The sequence below is a fragment of the Eriocheir sinensis genome, unplaced genomic scaffold (genome assembly GCF_024679095.1).
Source record: "Eriocheir sinensis breed Jianghai 21 unplaced genomic scaffold, ASM2467909v1 Scaffold336, whole genome shotgun sequence".
Taxonomy (NCBI): domain Eukaryota; kingdom Metazoa; phylum Arthropoda; class Malacostraca; order Decapoda; family Varunidae; genus Eriocheir; species Eriocheir sinensis.
In genome coordinates, this window is record NW_026111650.1 from 100,781 (window position 1) to 121,678 (window position 20,898).

The following is a 20,898-nucleotide window of genomic DNA, read 5'->3' on the forward strand; positions in this document are numbered from 1 at the left end:
GGGAAGGAGGAAGGTGTGAGGGAGGGAAGGAGGAAGGTGTGAGGGAGGGAGGGAGGAAGGTGGAGGGAGGGAAGGAGGAAGGTGTGAGGGAGGGAGGGAGGAAGGTGGAGGGAGAGGGAGGAAGGTGGGAGGGAGGGAGGGAGGAAGGGGAGGGAGGGAGGGAGGAAGGTGAGGGAGGGAGGGAGGGAGGAAGGTGGGAGGGAGGGAAGGAGGAAGGTGGGAGGGAGGGAGGAGGAAGGTGTGAGGGAGGGAGGAGGAGGAGGGAGGGAAGGAGGGAGGGAGGAAGGTGGAGGGAGGGAAGGAGGAAGGTGGGAGGGAGGGAGGGAGGTGGGGAGGGAGGAGGGAGGAAGGTGGAGGGAGGGAGGAGGAAGGGGAGGGAGGGAGGGAGGAAGGTGTGGAGGGAGGAGGAGGAAGGGGAGGGAGGGAAGGAGGAAGGTGTGGGGAGGGAGGAGGAAGGTGTGAGGGAGGGGGAAGGAGGAAGGTGGAGGGAGGGAAGGAGGAAGGTGGGAGAGGGAGAGGGAGGGAGGGAAGGGAGTGGAGGGAGGGAGAGAGGGAGGAAGGTGGAGGGAGGGAGGGAGGAGGAAGGTGGAGTGGAGAGGAGGGAGGGAGGAGGAAGGTGGGAGGGAGGGAGGGAGGAAGGGAGGAGGAGGAGGAGGGAGGGGAGGAGGAGGGAGGTGAGGGAGGGAAGGAGGAAGGGAGGGAGGGGAGGAGGAAGAGAGGGAGGGAGGGAGGGAGGAAGGGGAGGCAGGGAGGGAGGGAGGAAGGGGAGGGAGGGAGGGAGGAAGGGAGGGAGGAAAGGAGGGAGGGAGGGAGGGAGGGAGGGAGGGAGGAACGGAGGGAGGGAGGGAGGGAGGGAGGGAGGAAAGGAGGGAGGGAGGGAGGGAGGGAGGGAGGTGGGAGGAGGGAGGGAGGAAGGTGGAGGGAGGGAGGGAGGAAGGTGAGGGAGGGAGGAGGAGGGAGGAAGGGGAGGGAGGGAGGGAGGGAGGAGGAAGGTGGGAGGGAGGAGGGAGGGAGGAAGGTGTGAGGGAGGGAGGAGGGAGGAAGGAGGGAGGGAGGGAGGGAGGGAGGAAGGTGGAGGAGGAGGGAGGGAGGGAGGAGGAGGGAAGGAGGGAGGGGAGGGAGGGAGAGGAAGGTGTGAGGGAGGGAGGGAGGAGGAAGGTGGGAGGGAGGGAGGGAGGAGGAAGGGAGGGAGGAGGGAGGGAGGAGGAAGGTGAGGGGAGGAGGGAGGGAGGAAGGTGTGGAGGGAGGGGAGGGAGGAGGAAGGTGGGAGGGAGGGAGGGAGGAAGGGAGGGAAGGAAGGATGGAGGGAGGGAGGGAGGGAAGGATGGAGGGAGGGAGGAAGGGAGAGGAGGGAGGGAGGGAGGGAGGAAGGGAGGGAGGGAGGGAGGGAGGAAGGGAGGGAGGGAGTGAGGAAGGTGTGAGGGAGGAGGAGGAGAGGAAGGTGGAGGGAGGGAGGAGGAGGTGGAGGGAGGGAGGAAGGTGGAGAGGGAGGGAGGGAGGAAGGTGTGAGGGAGGGAGGGAGGAGGAAGGAGGGAGGGAGGAGGAAGGTGGAGGGAGGGAGGGAGGAAGGTGGGAGGGAGAGGGGAGGGAGGGAGGGGAGGAGGGAGGTGAGGAGGAGGGAGGGAGGGAGGAAGGTGGAGGGGAGGGAGGGAGGGAGGGAGGAAGGTGGAGGGAGGGAGGGAGGGGAGGGAGGTGGGAGGGAGGGAGGGAGGGAGGAAGGTGGAGGGAGGGAGAGGCAGGAAGGTGGGAGGGAGGAGGGAGGAGGAAGGTGGAGGGAGGGAGGGGAGGGAGGAGGTGGAGAGGAGGGAGGGAGGGGAGGAAGGTGGGAGGGAGGGAGGAGGAGGAAGGTGTGAGGGAGGGAGGAGAAGGGAGAGGAGGGGAGGGAGGGAGGGAGGGAGGTGGAGGGAGGGAGGGAGGAGGAGGAGGAAGGTGTGGAGGAGGGAGGGAGGGAGGAGGGAGGAAGGTGGAGGGGAGGGAGGAAGGTGGAGGGAGGGAGGAGAGGAAGGTGAGGGAGGGAGGGAGGAGGAAGGAGGAGGGAGGGAGGGAGGTGGGGAGGGAGGGAGGGAAGGTGTGAGGGAGGGAGGGAGGAAGGTGTGAGGGAGGGGGAGGAGGTAGGTGAGGAGGGAGGGAGGGAGGAAGGTGGGAGGGGAGGGAGGGAGGAAGGTGTGAGGGAGGGAGGGAGGAAGGTGGGAGGGAGGGAGGAGGAGGAAGGCGGAGGGAGGGAGGGAGGGAGGAGGTGGAGGGAGGAAGGAGGAAGGTGGGAGGGAGGGAGGAAGGTGAGGAGGGAGGGAGGGAGAGGAGGGAGGAGGAAGGTGGAGGGAGGGAGGGAGGGAGGAAGGTGGAGGGAGGAGGGAGGAAGGTGGGGAGGAGGGAGGGAGGAGGGAGGAAGGTGGGGGAGGGAGGGAGGAAGGTGTGGAGGAGGGAGGGAGGAGGAAGGTGGGAGGGAGGGAGGGAGGAGGAAGGTGGGAGGAGGGAGGGAGGAGGTGAGGGAGGGAGGAGGGAGGAAGGTGAGGGAGGGAGGGAGGAGGAAGGTGGGAGGGAGGAGGAGGAAGGGGAGGGAGGAGGGAAGGTGTGAGGGAGGGAGGGAGGGAGGAAGGGGAGGGAGGAGGGGAGGGAGGAAGGTGGAGGGAGGGAGGAGGAGGAGGAAGGTGTGGGGAGGGAGGGAGGGAGGAAGGTGTGAGGGAGGGGGAGGAAGGTGGGAGGGAGGGAGGGAGGAGGAAGGTGGGGAGGGAGGGAGGGAGGGAGGAAGGTGGAGGAGGGAGGGAGGAGGAAGGTGAGGGAGGGAGGAAGGGAGGGAGGGAGGAGGAGGAAGGTGGAGGGAGGGAGGGAGGGGAGGAAGGTGTGGAGGGAGGGAGGGAGGAGGAAGGTGGGAGGGAGGGAGGGAGGGAGGAAGGTGGGAGGGAGGGAGGGAGGGAGGAAGGTGAGGGAGGGAGGGAGGGAGGAAGGTGGAGGGAGGGAGGAGGGAGGGAGGGAGGAAGGTGAGGGAGGGAGGGAGGGAGGGAGGAAGGAGGGAGGAGGGGAGGGAGGAGGAGGGAGGGAGGGAGGAGGGAGGGGGAGGGGAGGGAGGGAGGAGGAAGGAGGGAGGGAGGAAGGTGTGAGGGAGGGAGGAGGGAGGAAGGTGTGAGTGGAGGAGGGAGGGAGGAAGGTGGGAGGGAGGGAGGAAGGTGTGAGGGAGGGAGAGAGGGAGGGAGGAAGGGAGGAAGGAAGGAAGGAAGGAAGGAAGGAAGGAAGGAAGGAAGGGAGGGAGAGAGGGAGGGAGGAAGGGAGGGAGGGAGGAAGGGAGGAAGGGAGGAAGGGAGGGAGGAAGGGAGGAAGGTGAGGGAGGAGGGGAGGAGAAGGTGTGAGGGAGGGAGGGAGGAAGGTGGAGGGAGGAGGGAGGGAGAGGAAGGTGTGGGAGGGAGGAGGGAGGGAGGAGGGGGGGAGGGAGGAGGAGGGGGAGGGAGGGAGGGAGGAGGAGGGAGGGAAGGGGAGGGGAGGGAGGGAGGAAGGTGGGAGAGGGAGGAGGAGGAGGAAGGAGTGGAGGGAGGAGGAGGAGGGAGGGGAGGGAAGGTGGGAGGGAGGGAGGGAGGGAGTGGGGGGAGGGAGGGAGGGAGGAAGGTGTGAGGGAGGGAGGAGGGAGGAGGGAGGAGTGGGAGGGAGGGAGGGAGGGAGGAAGGTGTGAGTGGAGGGAGGGAGGGAGGTGTGAGTGGAGGGAGGGAGAGAGGAAGGTGTGAGTGGAGGGAGGGAGAGAGGGAGGTGTGAGTGGAGGGAGGGAGGAAGGGGAGGGAGGAGGAAGGTGTGAGTGGAGGGAGGGAGGAAGGTGGGAGGGAAGGAGGAAGGTGTGAGTGGAGGGAGGGAGGGAGGAAGGTGTGAGTGGAGGGAGGGAGGGAGGAAGGTGTGAGTGGAGGGAGGAAGGGAGGGAAGGTGAGGGAGGGAGGGGAGGGAGGAGGAGGAGGAGGAGGGAGGGAGGAAGGTGTGAGGGAGGGAGGGAGGAGGGAGGGAGGAGGAAGGTGTGAGAGGGAGGAGGAGGAAGGGGAGGGAGGAGGGGAGGAGGGAGGGAGGGAGGGAAGGAGGAGGGAGGAGGGAGGAAGGTGAGGAGGGAGGGAGGAGGGAGGGAGGGAGGAAGGTGTGAGTGGAGGGAGGGAGGGAGGAAGGTGTGAGTGGAGGGAGGGAGGGAGGAAGGTGTGAGTGGAGGGGAAGGAGGGAGGAGGGAGGGAGGGAGGGAGGAGGGGAGGGATGGAGGAGGGAGGGAGGAGGGAGGGAGGGAGGAAGGTGTGAGTGGAGGGAGGGAGGAAGGAAGACAGGGAGGAGGGAGGGAGGAGGGAGGAAGGTGGGAGGGAGGAGGGAGGGAAGGTGGAGGGAGGGAGGAAGGTGTGAGGGAGGAGTGGAGGAGGAGGAGGAAGGTGGAGGGAGGGAGGAGGAGGAAGGAGGGAGGAGGAAGGTGAGGAGAGAGGGAAAGGAGAGGGTAAAGGTTGAGAAACTTTCTGTAAACATTGTAAACTTTCTTGGAATATTTCTGAGAATTTTTAGGGGTTGGAATTTTGGATTTTTATAATTTTTTGTTTTAAGAAATGAATTTTTTTTCCCTGAATAATAGCAACATGAATATCATCATTTATCAGAGGAGTGAAGACCTTGGAAACTTCTTTGGATAATAACGGGAACATGGCCCGGGGATCACTGCCACCACGTGTCTAGCTATTTTTGGGAGCTGGTTTGGTCTGTGACAATCTGACCCCTAAAGCAGGTGGTACTTGATGACATGGTTACATTTAGAAGGCAGACTCCTGACCTGATCTGTCAACTCTTGCAGCCTTATTCATTGCTACTTAACCCTTTCATTGCTAAACGCTTGCAGCGAGCATTAGGCGTATTTGCTGGTGGTGCTAAACGCTCGCTGCAAGCTCCACCCGCACTCAAATCTCCCGCGTATGAGAGGGTTCCAACACTAATTCTCACAACACAGGATTGCCAATTGAGTGGGTTTTTCACTAAATTTGGTGGAAAATCATATCAGCCCAGCGCGGCAAATCTACGGACGAGCAACTGGTGGATGTTCTGGCCCAATAAAGCGGCATTTTTGCATAGCTTCACCTATCACCTGACTGATTCTTTGACCAAATAGATGTTAATATTGCAGTTGGCAATACTCCCTTGCCAGAGTCTGAAGGAGAGATGTCCGCAGTTCTCTCAATATGGCTGATCATCCCGCACGCACTGACGTAAGTGTTAACATTCAACACTCCCTGAACGCGCATGTACGTTCACAAGAGAGGCATACATAACCGGCTCCTATAGATCTGGACCTCCTCTTTCCAGTGGTGTTTTTGGTTTTTAGCTGTGATGAATAGTTTTTGAGATGCAGAGGTTAAAAGAGACCCCCCATTGGGCTGCCCGACTGCGCCTGAGGGGATAGTCGCGTCCGCACCGCGCGCAAGGAAAGGGTTAATCCCTACTTGTGGAGGATTTATATATATAGATGCTTCAAAAATGGGACTATTTGGCGTTTGCTCATGTGAGTACACTAGTTTGTAGGAAGATTTATGTTTAGACACTTGCTTCTTACTCACATGATCATTGGTATAATATGGCATTTGGCATTTTAGGTTTGCTTCTTTAACTGGGAACTGCTCTATTTTTTCAGTTATCCTCTGTGCATTACTGCCTGAGGGCACAGCTTTGACCAAAGGAAATTACTACTTAGTTACATACGGAAAATGTTAAAAATACAAAATGAAGAAACCTGGAGGAAGGGAGGGAAACCACAACTGGGTTACTATCATCATCATCATTTCATCGACGCCTACTCCTAGGAGCTCCCACCAGGGGATGGCCACGGCAGTGGCAGTATCGTAATCAATGAGGACTGGGTTACTAATCTTGGACATTGCCATAGCAATGCGTGTGAATGACTGACTCCTTGACATACATATACACTGTAAGAACATGCATTTTGGCAAGAACTATCCAAAACATCTATATATAGGTGCATATTTAACTTTCATTTTACAACAGTCTATATAAAGATGTCAGTCTGGAATGCATCAAATGTGAGGAAACTATATATATAGACACATGGATTATTTGTGACGGTGTCTATTTATAGACAATTTTTTGTTTGGTGGTACACCCTTCCTCCCTTCCACTGGGAGGGGGTTAACATATTGAGAACTTTTATACTTGGTCAATATAGGTTGATGTTAGTGCTTAAGCCTGGAGTATTTTGAATTTGCATAACTTTTTCAGCTTCTTATAAAGACTCCTTCTCTTTCATTGATGTTGAAATGTATCATGTTCCCTACTGGAGTCTTATTTAATTAAGAAACCAACTCTATGCTCCTTCCCATTTACAAGACATTAGTATTGCAAGATATGTCCATCACGCAATACTCTGGCATTTCACCTGTCCTTCTAACCTCGCTGTGTCTTGTGACTTACCACTTAATATCCTTCATTTAAACAATACAGCCAAGTTACTTTTCTTTGCCAAAGTCCTAACAGTGTACAATGCCTGGCAGTCTGATTGTACCTACTCTAGAGCAGGTCTGGCCACCACTGTGGTCAGGTACTCCAACACTGCTGAGGACTGGGAGCCTTATGAGAAAAGTGTTTATCATTGTTTGTAAGGTTTAACCACTCTACACTACTCTCACATGACTCTTGTCTTCCTCCTGCTTCAGTGAGTGGCCCAAGAAGCACATCAAGCGCTGGACGCTCCTCAAGTCTGTGCACATCCACAAGAAGCATCGCGTGCAGTACGAGGCGCGGACGCACTTCTTGATCATGAGGTTCAGGCGGCTGACGGGCTCCACTGCAGACACCTTCCTTGAGTACATCCAGCGCAACCTTCCCGAGGGTGTGGCCATGAAGGTGACAATGGTGAGTGGTGGTGGCTGATGATAGTTATGATGGGTGATTAGTTTGCCTCATTTTTTCTTCTAGCTTTCAGAGTGATGGTGATGGTTATGGTTGGTTAACTTCTTTTAGCTCCTGAGTGATAGGGGTTGTAGTTTGTTAGCTTCCCTCTTCATTTTATCCTTCTTTATTTTTTTCCCAGGCAACCCCCATTATTTGACAACTCACTCTTTCAACATTTCAAAATACCTATCCAACTTTGTTGAGTTGACATGCAGTCCCCTCTATCTTGACATTTGTTTTTTCATATTCAGTGTCATATATTGCTGTACTTGCAGGCTTCAAAGATGGACTCCATTTTCAAGAAATAGTAGAGATAGTCATCGAGTTAAGAAGTAAACAATAAGCAAATGAGCGCGCAAGACCATCATCCAAGCAATGATGCCAAGTCCATGAGTACCTCCCTAAAACAATCCATGCCAGGTTATGTGACACTGACTAGTATAGGGGCTTTACTGTACTAATATTATCGGCCTAGTCATATGTTCCATCCCAAGGGGGTAGCTACAGACATCTCCAGCCAACTGCTGCCATTTGTGGTTGAGGTTGCTTCGGTTGATGAGCATATAATGCGAGTGAAGCTGAAGCACACTGGGCTTCATGTCTCTTGTTGCAGTGTACACTCCTACCGAGATGCGTGAAACTGAAGAGAAGGAGACGTTCTACGTCAAACTCGACTCCGTATTACACCAGTGCCCTTCCTGGGACACACTCATTGTCCTGGCTGACTTCAATGCTACTTCTGGCACTGACAGGGTTGGGTACGAGCTATGTGTTGGTCCCCATGGTTCTGGTACCAGGAACATCAACAGCTCTCTCCTCCTGAATTTTGCAAAATCCAGAAGGTTGAGAATTGCAGGTTCCTGGTACCAGAGACCAGAGCTGGACTTGGTATAATGATGCCGGAGGGGTATCTAAGGAGATTGACCACATCCTCGTAAGTACTTGTTGGAGGATCCTTCAGAACTGCAGGGTTTACCGAAGTGTTGAGTTCTTTGCAACTGACCATAGGCTTGTTGTTGCAATGCTCAAGCTTCATGTCAGGTCAAGAAAAATCCCGAGATGCAACACTACTGTGTTCCATCTTGAGAGGCTGAAGGACCTGACATGTGCTCAGGAGTATGCAGTGACAGTCTCAAATCGGTTCGATGTGCTCAGCACCCTGGAGGACCCTGTAGAACTGTAGGATATCTTCAAATGTGAGACTCTGCAAGCTGCTAAAGGAGTACATTGGAGAGCACCTGAGATCTAGGAGTGGCTTTGCCTTAGTGGAAACGCTGGAGAATATTGAGGAGAGTCGCGCTGCCAGACTTGCTGGGAATCAGGACCAATACAGGGCTCTGTCGCGTAGGACTAAAGCTCTCCTGAGGAGACAAGGAGAGGTATGTCAGGGGTCTCGCAGAGGAAGTCAAGGGCCATTTAAATGCAAATAATCTCTGACCTGCTTACTGAGCCCTGAAGAAACTCCGCTCCAAGTCTCCCTTTCAGGTGAGCGCTATCCGAACAACTGACGGCTACCTCGTGTCGGACACGGATGGGCAGAGGGCTCGTTAGGCTGAGTGAGTACTTTGAGCAGCTGTACATGGCGGACCCTCCACGTGGGCAGCTTCCAGTTGCTGGGTTGCAGGTGGCGGATGCTGATCTACCCATCAACGAAAGCCCACCCTCTCTGACTGAGGTCAGAGAGGCTGTGGCAAAGCTGAGTGGTGGACAGGCACCTGGCACCTGTAATATCAGTGTAGAGCTGCTCAAAGCTGGAGGTGAGGCCATGATCCGTGGGTTGCATGCAGTCTTGGCTGCTGTATGGCAGTCCAGTACCATTCCTCCTGACTGGAAGAGGGGGCTGGTCGTCCCTATCTGGAAAGGGAAAGGGGACCACCAGGACTGCAACAACTACCGTGGTATTACACTGCTCATTGTGCCGGGTAAGATGCTTCCCCACCTATTGCTGATGCGAATTTGCAGCCAGCTGCTGAAGATGCAGAGACCTGCACAAGCAATGTCTATCCCAAGAAGGCGTTTGATTCAGTGCATTGCGAGGCACTCTGGGATCTGCGACTCCGTGGGATTCCTGAGGACTGCAAAAAGGGCAAAGTTCGCTACCGCCTAAGCAAATCCAATCTTAAAGAGGCATGAAAGATAGGTCACTGAGGAGAGGTGTCTCATCCCTCTTGAAAGAGTTCTGAAATGCCCTCCCTTGAAATACAGATGAAGGAAGATTGTTCCAGAGTTTAATAGCGTGAGGGATGTGATTTCCAATGCTGGTGTGAGCTGTATAAGGGTTTTGGACAGTATAGGATGAGCATGAGTAGAAAGTCGAAAGGCAGCGGGGCCGTGGAGGGGGGGGGAGGCATGCACAGTAAAGTTCAGAAGGGCCATGTGGAAATATCGAGAAGATAGTAAGAGAGTGGACATTAAGGGTGAAATTAGTGAGTGCAGAATATCAGTATGAGTGAGGGAGAGCTGAGGAGACGAAGAGCTCTTGCTCTACTCTGTCCAGAAGAGCTGTGTAGGGAGCCCCCCTGTGGAGGTGGAGATACCTGATAAGATGCATGCAAGGCTCTCCCGGACAGGGCCAACTGTGCAGGGAGAAGAGCTGCTGAGACGGGTACAGAACGGAAGGCCTCGAGGAAGCTGATTTAGTAAGAGATGAGATATGAAGTTTCCTGGCCTGACTGGCCTGTATTCTGGGACAGAGTGTGCTGTGAAGTGAGGGGGGGGCGCTTGTCCAGCTTCTTTCCCATGAATGCTGGAGTGAGGCAGGGCTGTGTCCTTACCCCATCGCTTTTCAACAACATTCAGGAGCATTTGAAAGAAACATAATTCACGACTACTTGTGGGTTCACAAATCACAGGTCATGCCTCTTAATTCACCAATCTTCTACAATAAATTATTTGAGGCGGGGTCTTGGGAGATGAAGTATGATCATCTATCTTGAGATTTTAGTAGCGTTTCTTAAGTTCCTCCTGTTCTTGTTGTAGCAAATTACAAGTTGCAGTTCCCAGAGGTGAGATTTTGAACTGGGGTCAAGGGTTGAAGCAACAATAGGAAACAAAGAGTGCTGATCAATGGTAAAAAGATCTGACTGGGGATGTGTTATGGGTGGGGTCTAAGGTTGGGGTATAAGGGAGTTGATTTGTTTATTATTTATCAATGAGTTGAACACGGAATTAGTAGTGATGTTTAATAGTGCAAGATGATACCAATATGGGTAAGAGTAATTGGCTAGGAAGTAAAATTTGGAAATATTCTCAAGAGTGAACTCAGCAGATTATGTGACTGGGGATAAATGGCAGATGGGTTTCAGATGGAGGAGTGCAGTAATTCTGAGGTGTGGGTAGGAACAACCCCTCACATAACTATTGCCAAAGCCAACCTCCTCATAAATGAGTCTGGGTGCGAGAGAATTTAGGGTCTAGGTGAGCTCTGATCTCAAGTCCAAGGGCACAATGCACTCAAGCTAGAAATGAATCGATAGGTGCTGGGACTTGTTCAAGGCGTAAAGCAACAGAGTGAGTCTTCCTCAACTATATTTACAATTAGTTAGACCTCATCTTCTCTATGGGACAGTTCTGATCAGGTTACTATAGAATGGATATCAAAATGTGTTAGATATCAAATGTTAGAATGGATGACTAAGATGATTCAGGGGATGAGAAAGGGGTTGAGAAAGGAAAATTCTGAGGACAGTTAAAAACAGTTAATTCTCTAGAAAAGTGAAGAATGCGTGAGTGTATGATTGAATGACTGAAATGGATGAATGCTTGAGGCTTTAATAAAGGAGACAAGGTTTTGGTAGTAAGAAGTAAGAGATGAGACACGAAAGAGCGGAAAGGTTTAAACTAAATTCAAGATTCAACAGGGACATAGGCAAAGAATTGGTTTACTAACAGGGTGGTGGATTGGTGGAATAGGCATGAAGTCATGTGAGGTGGAGTGCCCATACAGTATCACATTCAAAATCAAAATAGACTAGATAAATTCCAGCGATGTTGGGTGGGGTTGGATACCACGGGGAGCCAGGGTCCGGGCACCCCGCCTCTCTCAGACAGGCCGGCCTCTTGCAGACTCCTGCGTTCTTATGTTCTTATGTTCTTATGTTGTATGGACTGGGTACTGGGTAGAGTTGTAGACCAGAGTCATTGCGGAGCATCTATCAGCAATACCAGGGTCACTGACCTTGTTTTTGCCTATGGTGCAGTAATCCTGGCAGAGTCGCTGGAGGTTTTGGTGATGGCTCTCGAGGCACTGCACGAGGAGCTAAAGCCCTTGGGACTTCAGGTCTTCTGGGCCAAGACCAAGGTACAGGTGTTTGGAGGCTTGCTAGATGAAACAGTACAGTCTGTTCATACGTGTGGAGAGGACGTTGAGATCTCAGAAAGTTTCACGTACCTTGGTAGCGTAGTTCATAACAACGGTGAGTCTCGCCAGGAAGTCTTACGGTGGATTGGCCTGGCTCACAGTATTATGGACTCACTCAACACGAGTATATGGTGTTGTCGATACCTGTGCAGAAAGACAAAGATCCAGATCTTCAAGTCCCTTGTGCTCCCTGTCTAACTCTATGGTTGTGAGACATGGACACTAAATGGGGACTGGGAGAGGCAGATTAATGCCTTTGGTAATAAATGTCTACACAGAATCATGGGATATTGCTGGAATGACTTTGTGTCAAACCGACGACTACTCTGTGAGACTGATTCGACATATGAGGCGTCCGGAGGTAAAGGGGCGACGTCACCAAATCTGTAATTTTCAGTTAAGTGTACCATACGATAGGCACACGCATTTTCTGTGATTTCCAAAAACAGTGCAAGGTATACTGACCCTTATAACAAGAGAATCGAGGGTGTACTAGTAATAAGTGCGAACAAGAATTCCTTATTATCATGTAGTGGTTGTCGGAGGTAAAGAGGTGGCATCGCCAGCAGCATGGGAACAAATGAGGAGCTGGTTTTCCCGCCCTACCCGCTGCTCCGCCAATCACAGGCCGCGCTGCCCACCAGGCGGAGCATCTGAGTTAAAGCCCAGGAAGTAAACATTGTTCTCAGGGACTCCTCACATTATTATTATAAAAATTCATAAAAAATTTGCATTTTGGTTTAAAATGAAATGGTTCATACTGTAGTTTAGGTAAACAACATCGATTTAAAAAATCCACATACATTATATTCCAATTATCATAACCAATTTCCAAATGGGGGTATAAAAATTTAGCTATAAAATTGATTTATTTTTCAATACAAAAGAAAAATAAATTGTTCTCATTATACAGCTAGGCCATACAATTAAAATGAATACAAACAAAAACTTCGTAAGTCAAGAGGAAAGTGCAGTACATGTCGCTAAACTTTGAATGAGATATACTCAAAACTAGGTTTTGGTGATGTCGCCCCTTTACCTCCGGACGCCTCATATATTACCTGCATAGTCCGTCAACGGCAACTCCGGCTATATGGACACATAGCATGTTACCTTGAAGTTGATCCTGCTCATCGGGTTGTCTCTGTAAGAGACAATCCTGAGTGAAGGAGGCCAAGGGGACGCCCATGGAGTTCGTGGCTTGAGCAAGTCGATAGATTCTGCCGGGAGGTACTCAGGTTGGGAAGGGGGCCTGCATGGAGACTTGCCCGGAGGGACCCCTGGGCTTGGCATCGTAGGGTGGGCGAGGCGACACGCCACCCGGCGTATGCCCCCATTGATTGATTGATAGTCATATGTGCGAGTAGTCATGAGTTGCATACGTCATAACTCAAGGACTATCTTTGCCTCTAATTTCTAAGTATATGAATAGGCATACAACTACAAAGGTATACTGTGAATTCAAATGCAAATATGGGGGATTCATGAAAGTATTTAAAAAATATTTTTTTTTATAAAAAATGCTTCTAGCTAACTCGGCCCAGTACTGTGTAAAAAAAGTCTTGCAATGTTAAAATAACTTTTTACTCTTGTTTTTATCATTCTTAATTAAAACTGGAGGTGAATTTCAAAGTTTCAAGAGTGAGGAATATATCATCAAATTGAGAAGACATTTAAAAATTTTCCAACTTTGAATCCATCAAACTAAAGGTTACTAAAACGAAGGGCTTACTACCCATATGTAAATAAGTCATATGTTTTATATATTGAATTATCAAATACATACTTGTAGGGTGTAAAATATAGTAAATGATTTTTATTTTTACAGCAAGGGAGACAAGCTCAAGAGCAACAAAACAAAAAAGCCCGCTAAGCGCTGCTCCAACAAAACGAAACTAAATACCAAAAGAGAGGTCAATTTTGGGAGAAAAGGTGTCTTGACACTCCTCTCTTGAAAGTGGTTTAGTAGGCAGGAGGAAATACAGATGGAGGAAGGCTGTTCCAGAATTTACCAGCAGAAGGGATAACAGAATGAAGATGCTGATTAACTCTTGCATAAGGGATTGACTCCACTCTGTCCAAGAGAGCTGTGTGTATGTGGAGTCCCCCCACACACGAGATGTATACTCCATATGAGGGTGGCCTTGTAAATGGACAGAATCTGTGCTGGGGAAAAGAACCGGTGGAGACGATACAAAATGCCCAACTTCGAGAAAGCTGATTTAGTAAGAGAGATGTGAAGTTTCCAGTTAAGATTTTGAGTTCAGGATAGACTGAGGATATTTAGTGTAGGAGAAGGTGACAGATGAATGTTGTTGAAGAATAGGGGATAGGTGTTTGGAAGATAGTTGAGTTGAATTTTTCAAGTGTTAAAGGGTACCAGGTTCCTTCCATCCCAATCAGAAATGATAGCAAGGTCTGAGGACATGCATTCTGCAGTCTCCAATCTGGAGTCTTGTATTTCCAGTTAGGAGGGTCTTCTGTTGAAAGAACTTGAATAATACAGAGTAGAGTCATCAGCGTAGGAGTGGATTGGACAGTTTGTTGCGGATGAATAAAAGAGAGTGGGAGATAGGACAGAGCCCTGTGGGACACCACTGTTGATAGGTTTAGGGGAAGAAAAGTGAGTCTACAACAGCAGAGATAGAACATCCAGAAAGGAAACTGGAGATAAAAGTACAGAGAGAGGGATAGAATCCGTAGGAGAGTAGTTTAGAAAGCAAAGATTTGTGCTAGTCTTTGTCAGCAGCTTTCAAGATGTTTAAGGCAACGGCAAAAGTTTCACTGAAATGGCTAAAAGAGGATGACCAGGAGTCAGGAAGGCAAGAAGATCACCAGTAGAATGCCCCTTGTGGAACCCATACCAGCAATCAGATTGATCAGAAGTTGATAGATTCTTATGAAACTTACAGTTAAGGATTGATTCAAAAGCTTTAGATAGCCAAGAAAGTAAAACTATAGGGTGGTAGTTTGAGGGATTGGAATGGTCACCCTTCTTAGGTACAGGCTGCAGGAAGGAAAGGTAGATGTTGAAAGGCAGAGACAAAAAGAGTTTGACCAGGCAGGGTGTCAGCACAGAAGCAGAGTTTTTTAGGACAATAGGAGGCACTCCATCAGGTCCATAAGCCTTCTGGGGATTGAGGCCAGAGAGGGCATAGAAAACATAGCTCTTAAGAATTTTAATAACAATAATGGAGTGCCTCTTTAAAAACTGTGCTTCCATACTGACACCCTGCCTGTCAACATCTACCTTTCCTTCCTGCTGGAAGTATGCCAACATACAGCCTGTGCCTAAGAAGGGTGACTGCTCCAATCCCTCAAACTGCTGCCCTATAGCTTTACATTCCTGTCTTTCTAAAGTTTTGAATTAATCCTTAATGGGAAGATTCATAAGCATCTATTTACTTCTGACCTTCTATCTGATCGCTGGTATGGGTTCTGCAAGGGGCGTCATACTGGTGATCTTGCATTCTTCTCACTCCTGGTCATCCTCTCTTAGCCGTTTCAGTGAAATTTTTTGCTGTTGCCTTAGACATATCAAAAGTTTTTGATAGAGTCTGGCACAAATCTTTGCTGTCTAAACTACCCTGCTACAGATTCTATCCCTCTCTCTGTACTTTTATCCCCAGTTTCCTTTCCGGCCGTTCTATCTCTGCTGTGGTAGATGGTCACTGTTCTTCCCCTAAACCTATCAACAGTGGTGTCCCACACGGATCTGTCCTATCACCCACTCTCTTCCTGTTATTCATCAATGATCTTTCCACAACAAACTGTCCTATCCACTCATATGCTGATGACTCCACTCTGCATTATTCAACTTCTTTCAACAGAAGACCCTCCCAACAGGAATTTCAAAACTTCAGACTGGAGGCTTCAGAATGCTTAACCTCAGACCTTCCTATCATTTCTGACTGGAGTAGAAGGGACCCTGGTGTCCTTCAATGCCTCAAAAACTCAATTTCTTCACTTATCAACTCAACACAATCTTCCAAACACCTATCCCCTATTCTTCGACAACACTCAGCTGTCACCTCCTACACTAAACATCCTCAGTCTAGCCTTAACTCAAAATCTTAACTGGAAACTTCATATCTCCTCTCTTACTAAATTAGCTTCCTCGAGATTAGGCGTTCTGTATCATCTCTGCCAGTTGTTTTCCACCGCACAGATGCTATCCATATACACCCCCTTGTATAGAGTATGTATCTCACGTGTAGGGGAGCTCCTCACACACAGCTCTCTTGGACAGAGTGGAGTCTATGGCTCTTCATCCCATCAGTTCCTCTCCTCTTACTGACAGTCTCCTACCTCTTAAATTCCACCGCTGTGTTGCATCTCTTTCTACCGATATTTTCTTGCTGACTGCCCTTCTGAACTTGCTAATTGCATGCTTCCTCCCCCTCCTGTAGCCCTGCTGCACTGGACTTTCTACTCTTGCTCACCCCTATACTGTCTAAATCCCTTATGCAAGAGTTAACCAGCATCTCCATTCTTTTATCCCTTCTGCTGATAAACTCTAGAGGAGCCCTCCTTGGTCTGTATTTCCTCCTGCCTATGACTTGAACTCTTTCAAAAGAGGAGTGTCAAGACACCTCTTCTCCCGAAACTGACCACTCTTTTGGCCTCTCGGAGTGGCACTTAGCAGGCTTTTTTGTTTTATTGCCCTTGAGCTGTCTCCCTTGCTGTAAAAAAGTAGGCATAATGGAGTCAGAGGGGCGATAAGTGGGAGGAATGTGCCCTGAATCATCTAGAGTGAAGTTTTTGCAGAAAGTCTGAGCAGAGTTCAGCCTTTGAGGTAGATGTGACAGCAGTTCTGCCATCAGGACTAAGGTGAGGTGGGATAGATGAAGTAAAATTGTGTGAGATAATTTTGGCTAGGTGCCAGAAATCTCTGAAATGATTAGAGAAAGCAAGGTTGCAACACTTTCTAGTTATGAAAAAGTTTTTGGTTAGTGAATAGTTTTGGCAGGTCTGGGTGGAAATGTAAAGATTGTGATTAGCAGGAGTGTGAAGGTTCTGGTACCTTTTGTAAGCTGCCTCTCTATCTTTGATAGCACAAGAATAGGTGTGATTGAACTAAGGCTTTTTAGCATGAGGAGTAGAGAAAGTGCATGGAATGTGTGCCTCCATTCCAGAGACCTCCGTGTTGTGCTGGGCACACACAGAGGGGTCTCTTCTGGAAGCAGTAATCATTCCACAGGAAGTTGGAAAAGTACATCCTCAGGTCGTCTCACTGAGCTGAAGCAAAATGCCAGAAGCATCGTCTCTTCAATGGGTCCAGAGGCTGTACATGAGCGATAGTACAAAATACAGAAATAAGGTTGTGATTGGAGGAGTCCAACGGAAAGAATAGTTTAACAGAGTAAGCCGGAGGGCTAGAGGTTAGGAAAAGGTCTAGTATGTTGGGCGTGTCTCCAAGGCGGTCAGGAATGCGTGTAGGGTGCTGAACCAACTGCTCTAAATCTGAGGAGAGCAAAGTTGTTGGTTTGTTCACCAGGATTACCAACACCGCAGCTGCAAAGGAAAGAAAGGCAGATGAGTAGTGAGTCATGATGGGATGGAAAAAGTAATAGAAGTAGTCATATCTTGGTTTACAAGTTTAACCATTCCAGAATTTTGGTCGCACACCAAAACACTTGTAAACCAAAACGAATTTCTCCGTTGAAATTAATGTAAATCCCATTAATAGGTCCTATACCTAATATATATATATATATATATATATATATATATATATATATATATATATATATATATATATATATATATATATATATATATATATATATATATATATATATATATATATATATATATATATATATATATATATATATATATATATATATATGATTTTACATGTAAATTTATCCAGAATTGAAGTAATTTTACTAACTAATTGCAATAATAAATAATATAATGTAAAACACAAATCAATGTGTTATGGTTGTTATGAAGATTCCCGCAACTGCTAAAAGAGGTGTAGGCTTCGCACACCAGGGTTTAGAAGCTTCAGTTTCCCTATTCTTGAGGCACCAGAACTACGTTCGACCACCAGCGTAAGGCTAACTCGACATATCATCTGAGATGGAGGGTGAACGGGAGTCAGTCACGTCCAAGAGGGCATACAAGCCACTGAGGCTCGCACCCTATTCGTGTTGCGAGCATAGTATCCCCTGTTCGTGTTTTCTTATTTGCAGCACCATCTCTTTTAACCATCTTTCTCGGGGACATTGTTAAAGCACAAACAATGCACACTGTAGTGCTGAAAACACTAAGATAGCACACACAAGCACAAATGCAATCGGACATTAGTACACGGATATTATCTCTACGAGTTTACAACGTGGATTGAGACTAGGGTTGCCAACCTTTCCTTAAAATATAGAATGCCATTTGTCCATATTTGGCTGTCTAAATGGTTAAGCAGATAAAATTCAGTATTTTAAAATGTAGTGAGTGCATTTTTTGGTGAACCACAAAACCAGTCCATAAAATTATGTTTGTCAAGTGTTGTCCTGAAATATGTGTAAAATGCGTGTCGTAACGTTGCTCCCCCTTTTCTCTTGCCTTCACCAGCAGTGACTGTCAGTCATGGCAAGCTAGAGAAATTTTAGGGTTGCCACCCGTTTCTTAAAATATGGATTCTTTCTATATTGGAGAATGGGATGTTGCATTCCTTATTCTTTTTTAGCTCAAGGTGGCAACTCTAACTGAGACTATTTCCATTGTTCTCCTCTTTGAGCACACTCGTCTTGCGGCGAACAAAGGGAACCCACGCTCACGTCTTCAACTTGTACAAAAAAAAACACCAGGCCTCGTTGAAAGACCGACTTGGTTGGCTAGGCTGACGTCAGCTGATAGAGTCAGCCTATCAGCATCCTCTCCTCCCGTTCATGAGCGGTCACTCAGCAAGGTTACATTACGCATTCACTCAACTCTTGTTTGACATATGTTTTCATTCTCTCAAACTTTGTCTTACACTCTCATTTACTCCTTCTCCTGTCTCACACACACAAAATAACTGACTCACAACCTTCCAACCCTAAAGCGACGACGGTAACGATTTTGTTATGTTTGAAGTAAATGGATGGCAAGTTAAGACCGTAGACCTGATCAACTCACCGCCAGGTGCTATGTGATCGTCACGCTTTGCTGAATGCTCGTCACTGGCAACGCAGTTTATAAGTGGTATTTGGCATCTCAAGTACTTGATACTCTCTTTGTCAGAAAGCAGTGACGCGTCGATGTGTGCATATCTGTGCAGATTATTTCTTCCATTTCTCTCATTCATTGGTAAGTATTTTGCTTCAATTAATTTGTCGTGGTTGCCAAATCTTTTGTGAAAATAAAGGAATAAAAGCAGTAAATCATTCGCATTTATAAAGTCACATTTAGGTTACCTATTCACACGTAACTTTTTTGTTGACTTCGACCTTCGCAAGTAAAAATACACGTTAGGCAAAAATGGTTTCCATTTTAATCTACCGCAGCGTAATGCCATGAGTCAAGATGATGGCAAGGATCTCAGGCAGTCAGATGATGATTTTTATGAGGATGTACCTGGTTTTGATACTTATGTAAACTACTTGATTATGAACAAATATCACATACACACACACACACATATTTATATATATACATACATACACACACACAGAGAGAGAGAGAGAGAGAGAGAGAGAGAGAGAGAGAGAGAGAGAGAGAGAGAGAGAGAGAGAGAGAGAGAGAGAGAGAGAGAGAGAGAGAGAGAGAGAGAGAGAGAGAGAGAGAGAGAGAGAGAGAGAGAGAGAGAGAGAGAGAGAGAGAGAGAGAGAGAGAGAGAGAGAGAGAGAGAGAGAGAGAGAGAGAGAGAGAGAGAGAGAGAGAGAGAGAGAGAGAGAGAGAGAGAGAGAGAGAGAGAGAGAGAGAGAGAGAGAGAGAGAGAGAGAGAGAGAGAGAGAGAGAGAGAGAGAGAGAGAGAGAGAGAGAGAGAGAGAGAGAGAGAGAGAGAGAGAGAGAGAGAGAGAGAGAGAGAGAGAGAGAGAGAGAGAGAGAGAGAGAGAGAGAGAGAGAGAGAGAGAGAGAGAGAGAGAGACTTAAATGCAGGAAGGACGAGTGAGACGTTTTCGTCACGTTTGAGAAAATCCATGAATATTGAAATATCTATAAAAAAAATTATATACATGTCAACTGTGCAGCAAAATGAACATAAAGGGAGCATCAGATATTTTTTTTATCAGTGAGAAAATAATTCAGGCATTAAAGGGTTAATTCACTTATACTTGCCACCCACACTCTCCCATTCTTTCATTTATTCACTCACTTTTCTTCCACACAGCACGAGCTTGAGAAACTCCCACAGCACGTCAAGCCGTCCCCAGAGGTGGTGGCGTGAGGTTGCCTGCTGTTCCTCAGTATCCTCTCAGCACTCCTTGCATTTTTTTATTCACACCGTTGGAGGCACATAAAAGACTTGTTTGTTGATTAAGATACTCAGCAGTGGTGTGTAGAATTTCTTCAGAGGGTAGAACTAGGAGAGAAAGACCAAAGAAAACTTGCAACTAGTTAGTGCAGACCTGCAGGCAGTGCAACCTGTAGCTTTTCTGAAGCAACCTACCACTTTTTTCTCCTTTCCAATCATCCCACACTATATGCCCCTGAAAATGTAACTTGCACTGTATAATCTTTTATCCTCCATGAAAATAACTTACCAATTTATACATTATCATTTAGAAATGCAAAAAGAAAGAGTAATTGCTGGTGATTAGAGGCTCTGCACAATGAGTGTAATGAGTGCATAGGAATGGCTGGTCCTGCCTACAGATACTAGGCCTAAACAGAGGCTATTGCAAATCAAGCAGAATGGAGGGCTTCTAGGAGAACAACGCTGGCACATGGACGCTTGTATGGAGCCTTTCAGACTGAGTACAGAATCACCATAGTAATGTCCAGGGGAACATTGATTTGAAAGTGTATACAACACAGTGTATTTTGAAATGTTACAATATTTAGAATAAAAAAATCTTGTTAAAGTTTAGCTCATCTATACATTCTTGGAGCTTCAGTTTTGTAATGCATTATGGACATGTTTGGTAATCATGGTGTCGAGTCATTGCTCTTTAAGACAGAGGACACTTGATGCAGCGTGTTGCTGGCAAAATCTGCTTTGGCTGTGGTCATACTTGCAGCCTTGTGATTCTAGAGGGCTCAATTCTGCTGCAGGGTGATGAATGAAAGAGGGGCACTTTGGATGTTGGAGTAGGAAATTGTTTTTGTAACACGGAACAATGTATGTAAATTGTATAAATAGTATGATCAATTTTAAATTTTGTTAGTTACATGTTTTTTTTTCCCCCATGATCAAGTAATTATCATATTGCTTGCCTGTCTTTATATCCACATTTGTGATGAGATCTTGAGATGCTGTGGCAATAAGAAGGGTCCTGTAACTTAATTAATAACATGGCCATAATAAACAAGGGATAGAGACTGGTGTGGGGTAGATGGGAGGCAAGCTGCAGTTAAGTGGGACCCATCCTGTATCCCATCAAGCACATCAACATATGGCAGGGAATTATATCAAATGTAAACATACTCACCCCTAACCACCATGGAAAGGAATTTGAAGGTTTTGAATTCACAGACAGGAATCTTGCCCA

At 48.2% G+C, this 20,898-nt stretch overlaps 1 protein-coding gene across 1 annotated transcript in view; it reads left to right on the top strand.

The window, feature by feature from the left end:
- LOC126991777 (28S ribosomal protein S10, mitochondrial-like) overlaps positions 1–20,577 on the top strand; it is a 35,717-nt gene extending 15,140 nt beyond the window's left edge. The window contains exons 4-5 of the mRNA XM_050850454.1: positions 6,660–6,858; positions 19,578–20,577. Of these exons, the coding sequence (XP_050706411.1) occupies positions 6,660–6,858; positions 19,578–19,634 (256 nt within the window). The 3' untranslated portion in view covers positions 19,635–20,577. The remainder of the gene's footprint in view (positions 1–6,659; positions 6,859–19,577) is intronic.
- Positions 20,578–20,898: the final 321 nt, after the last annotated feature.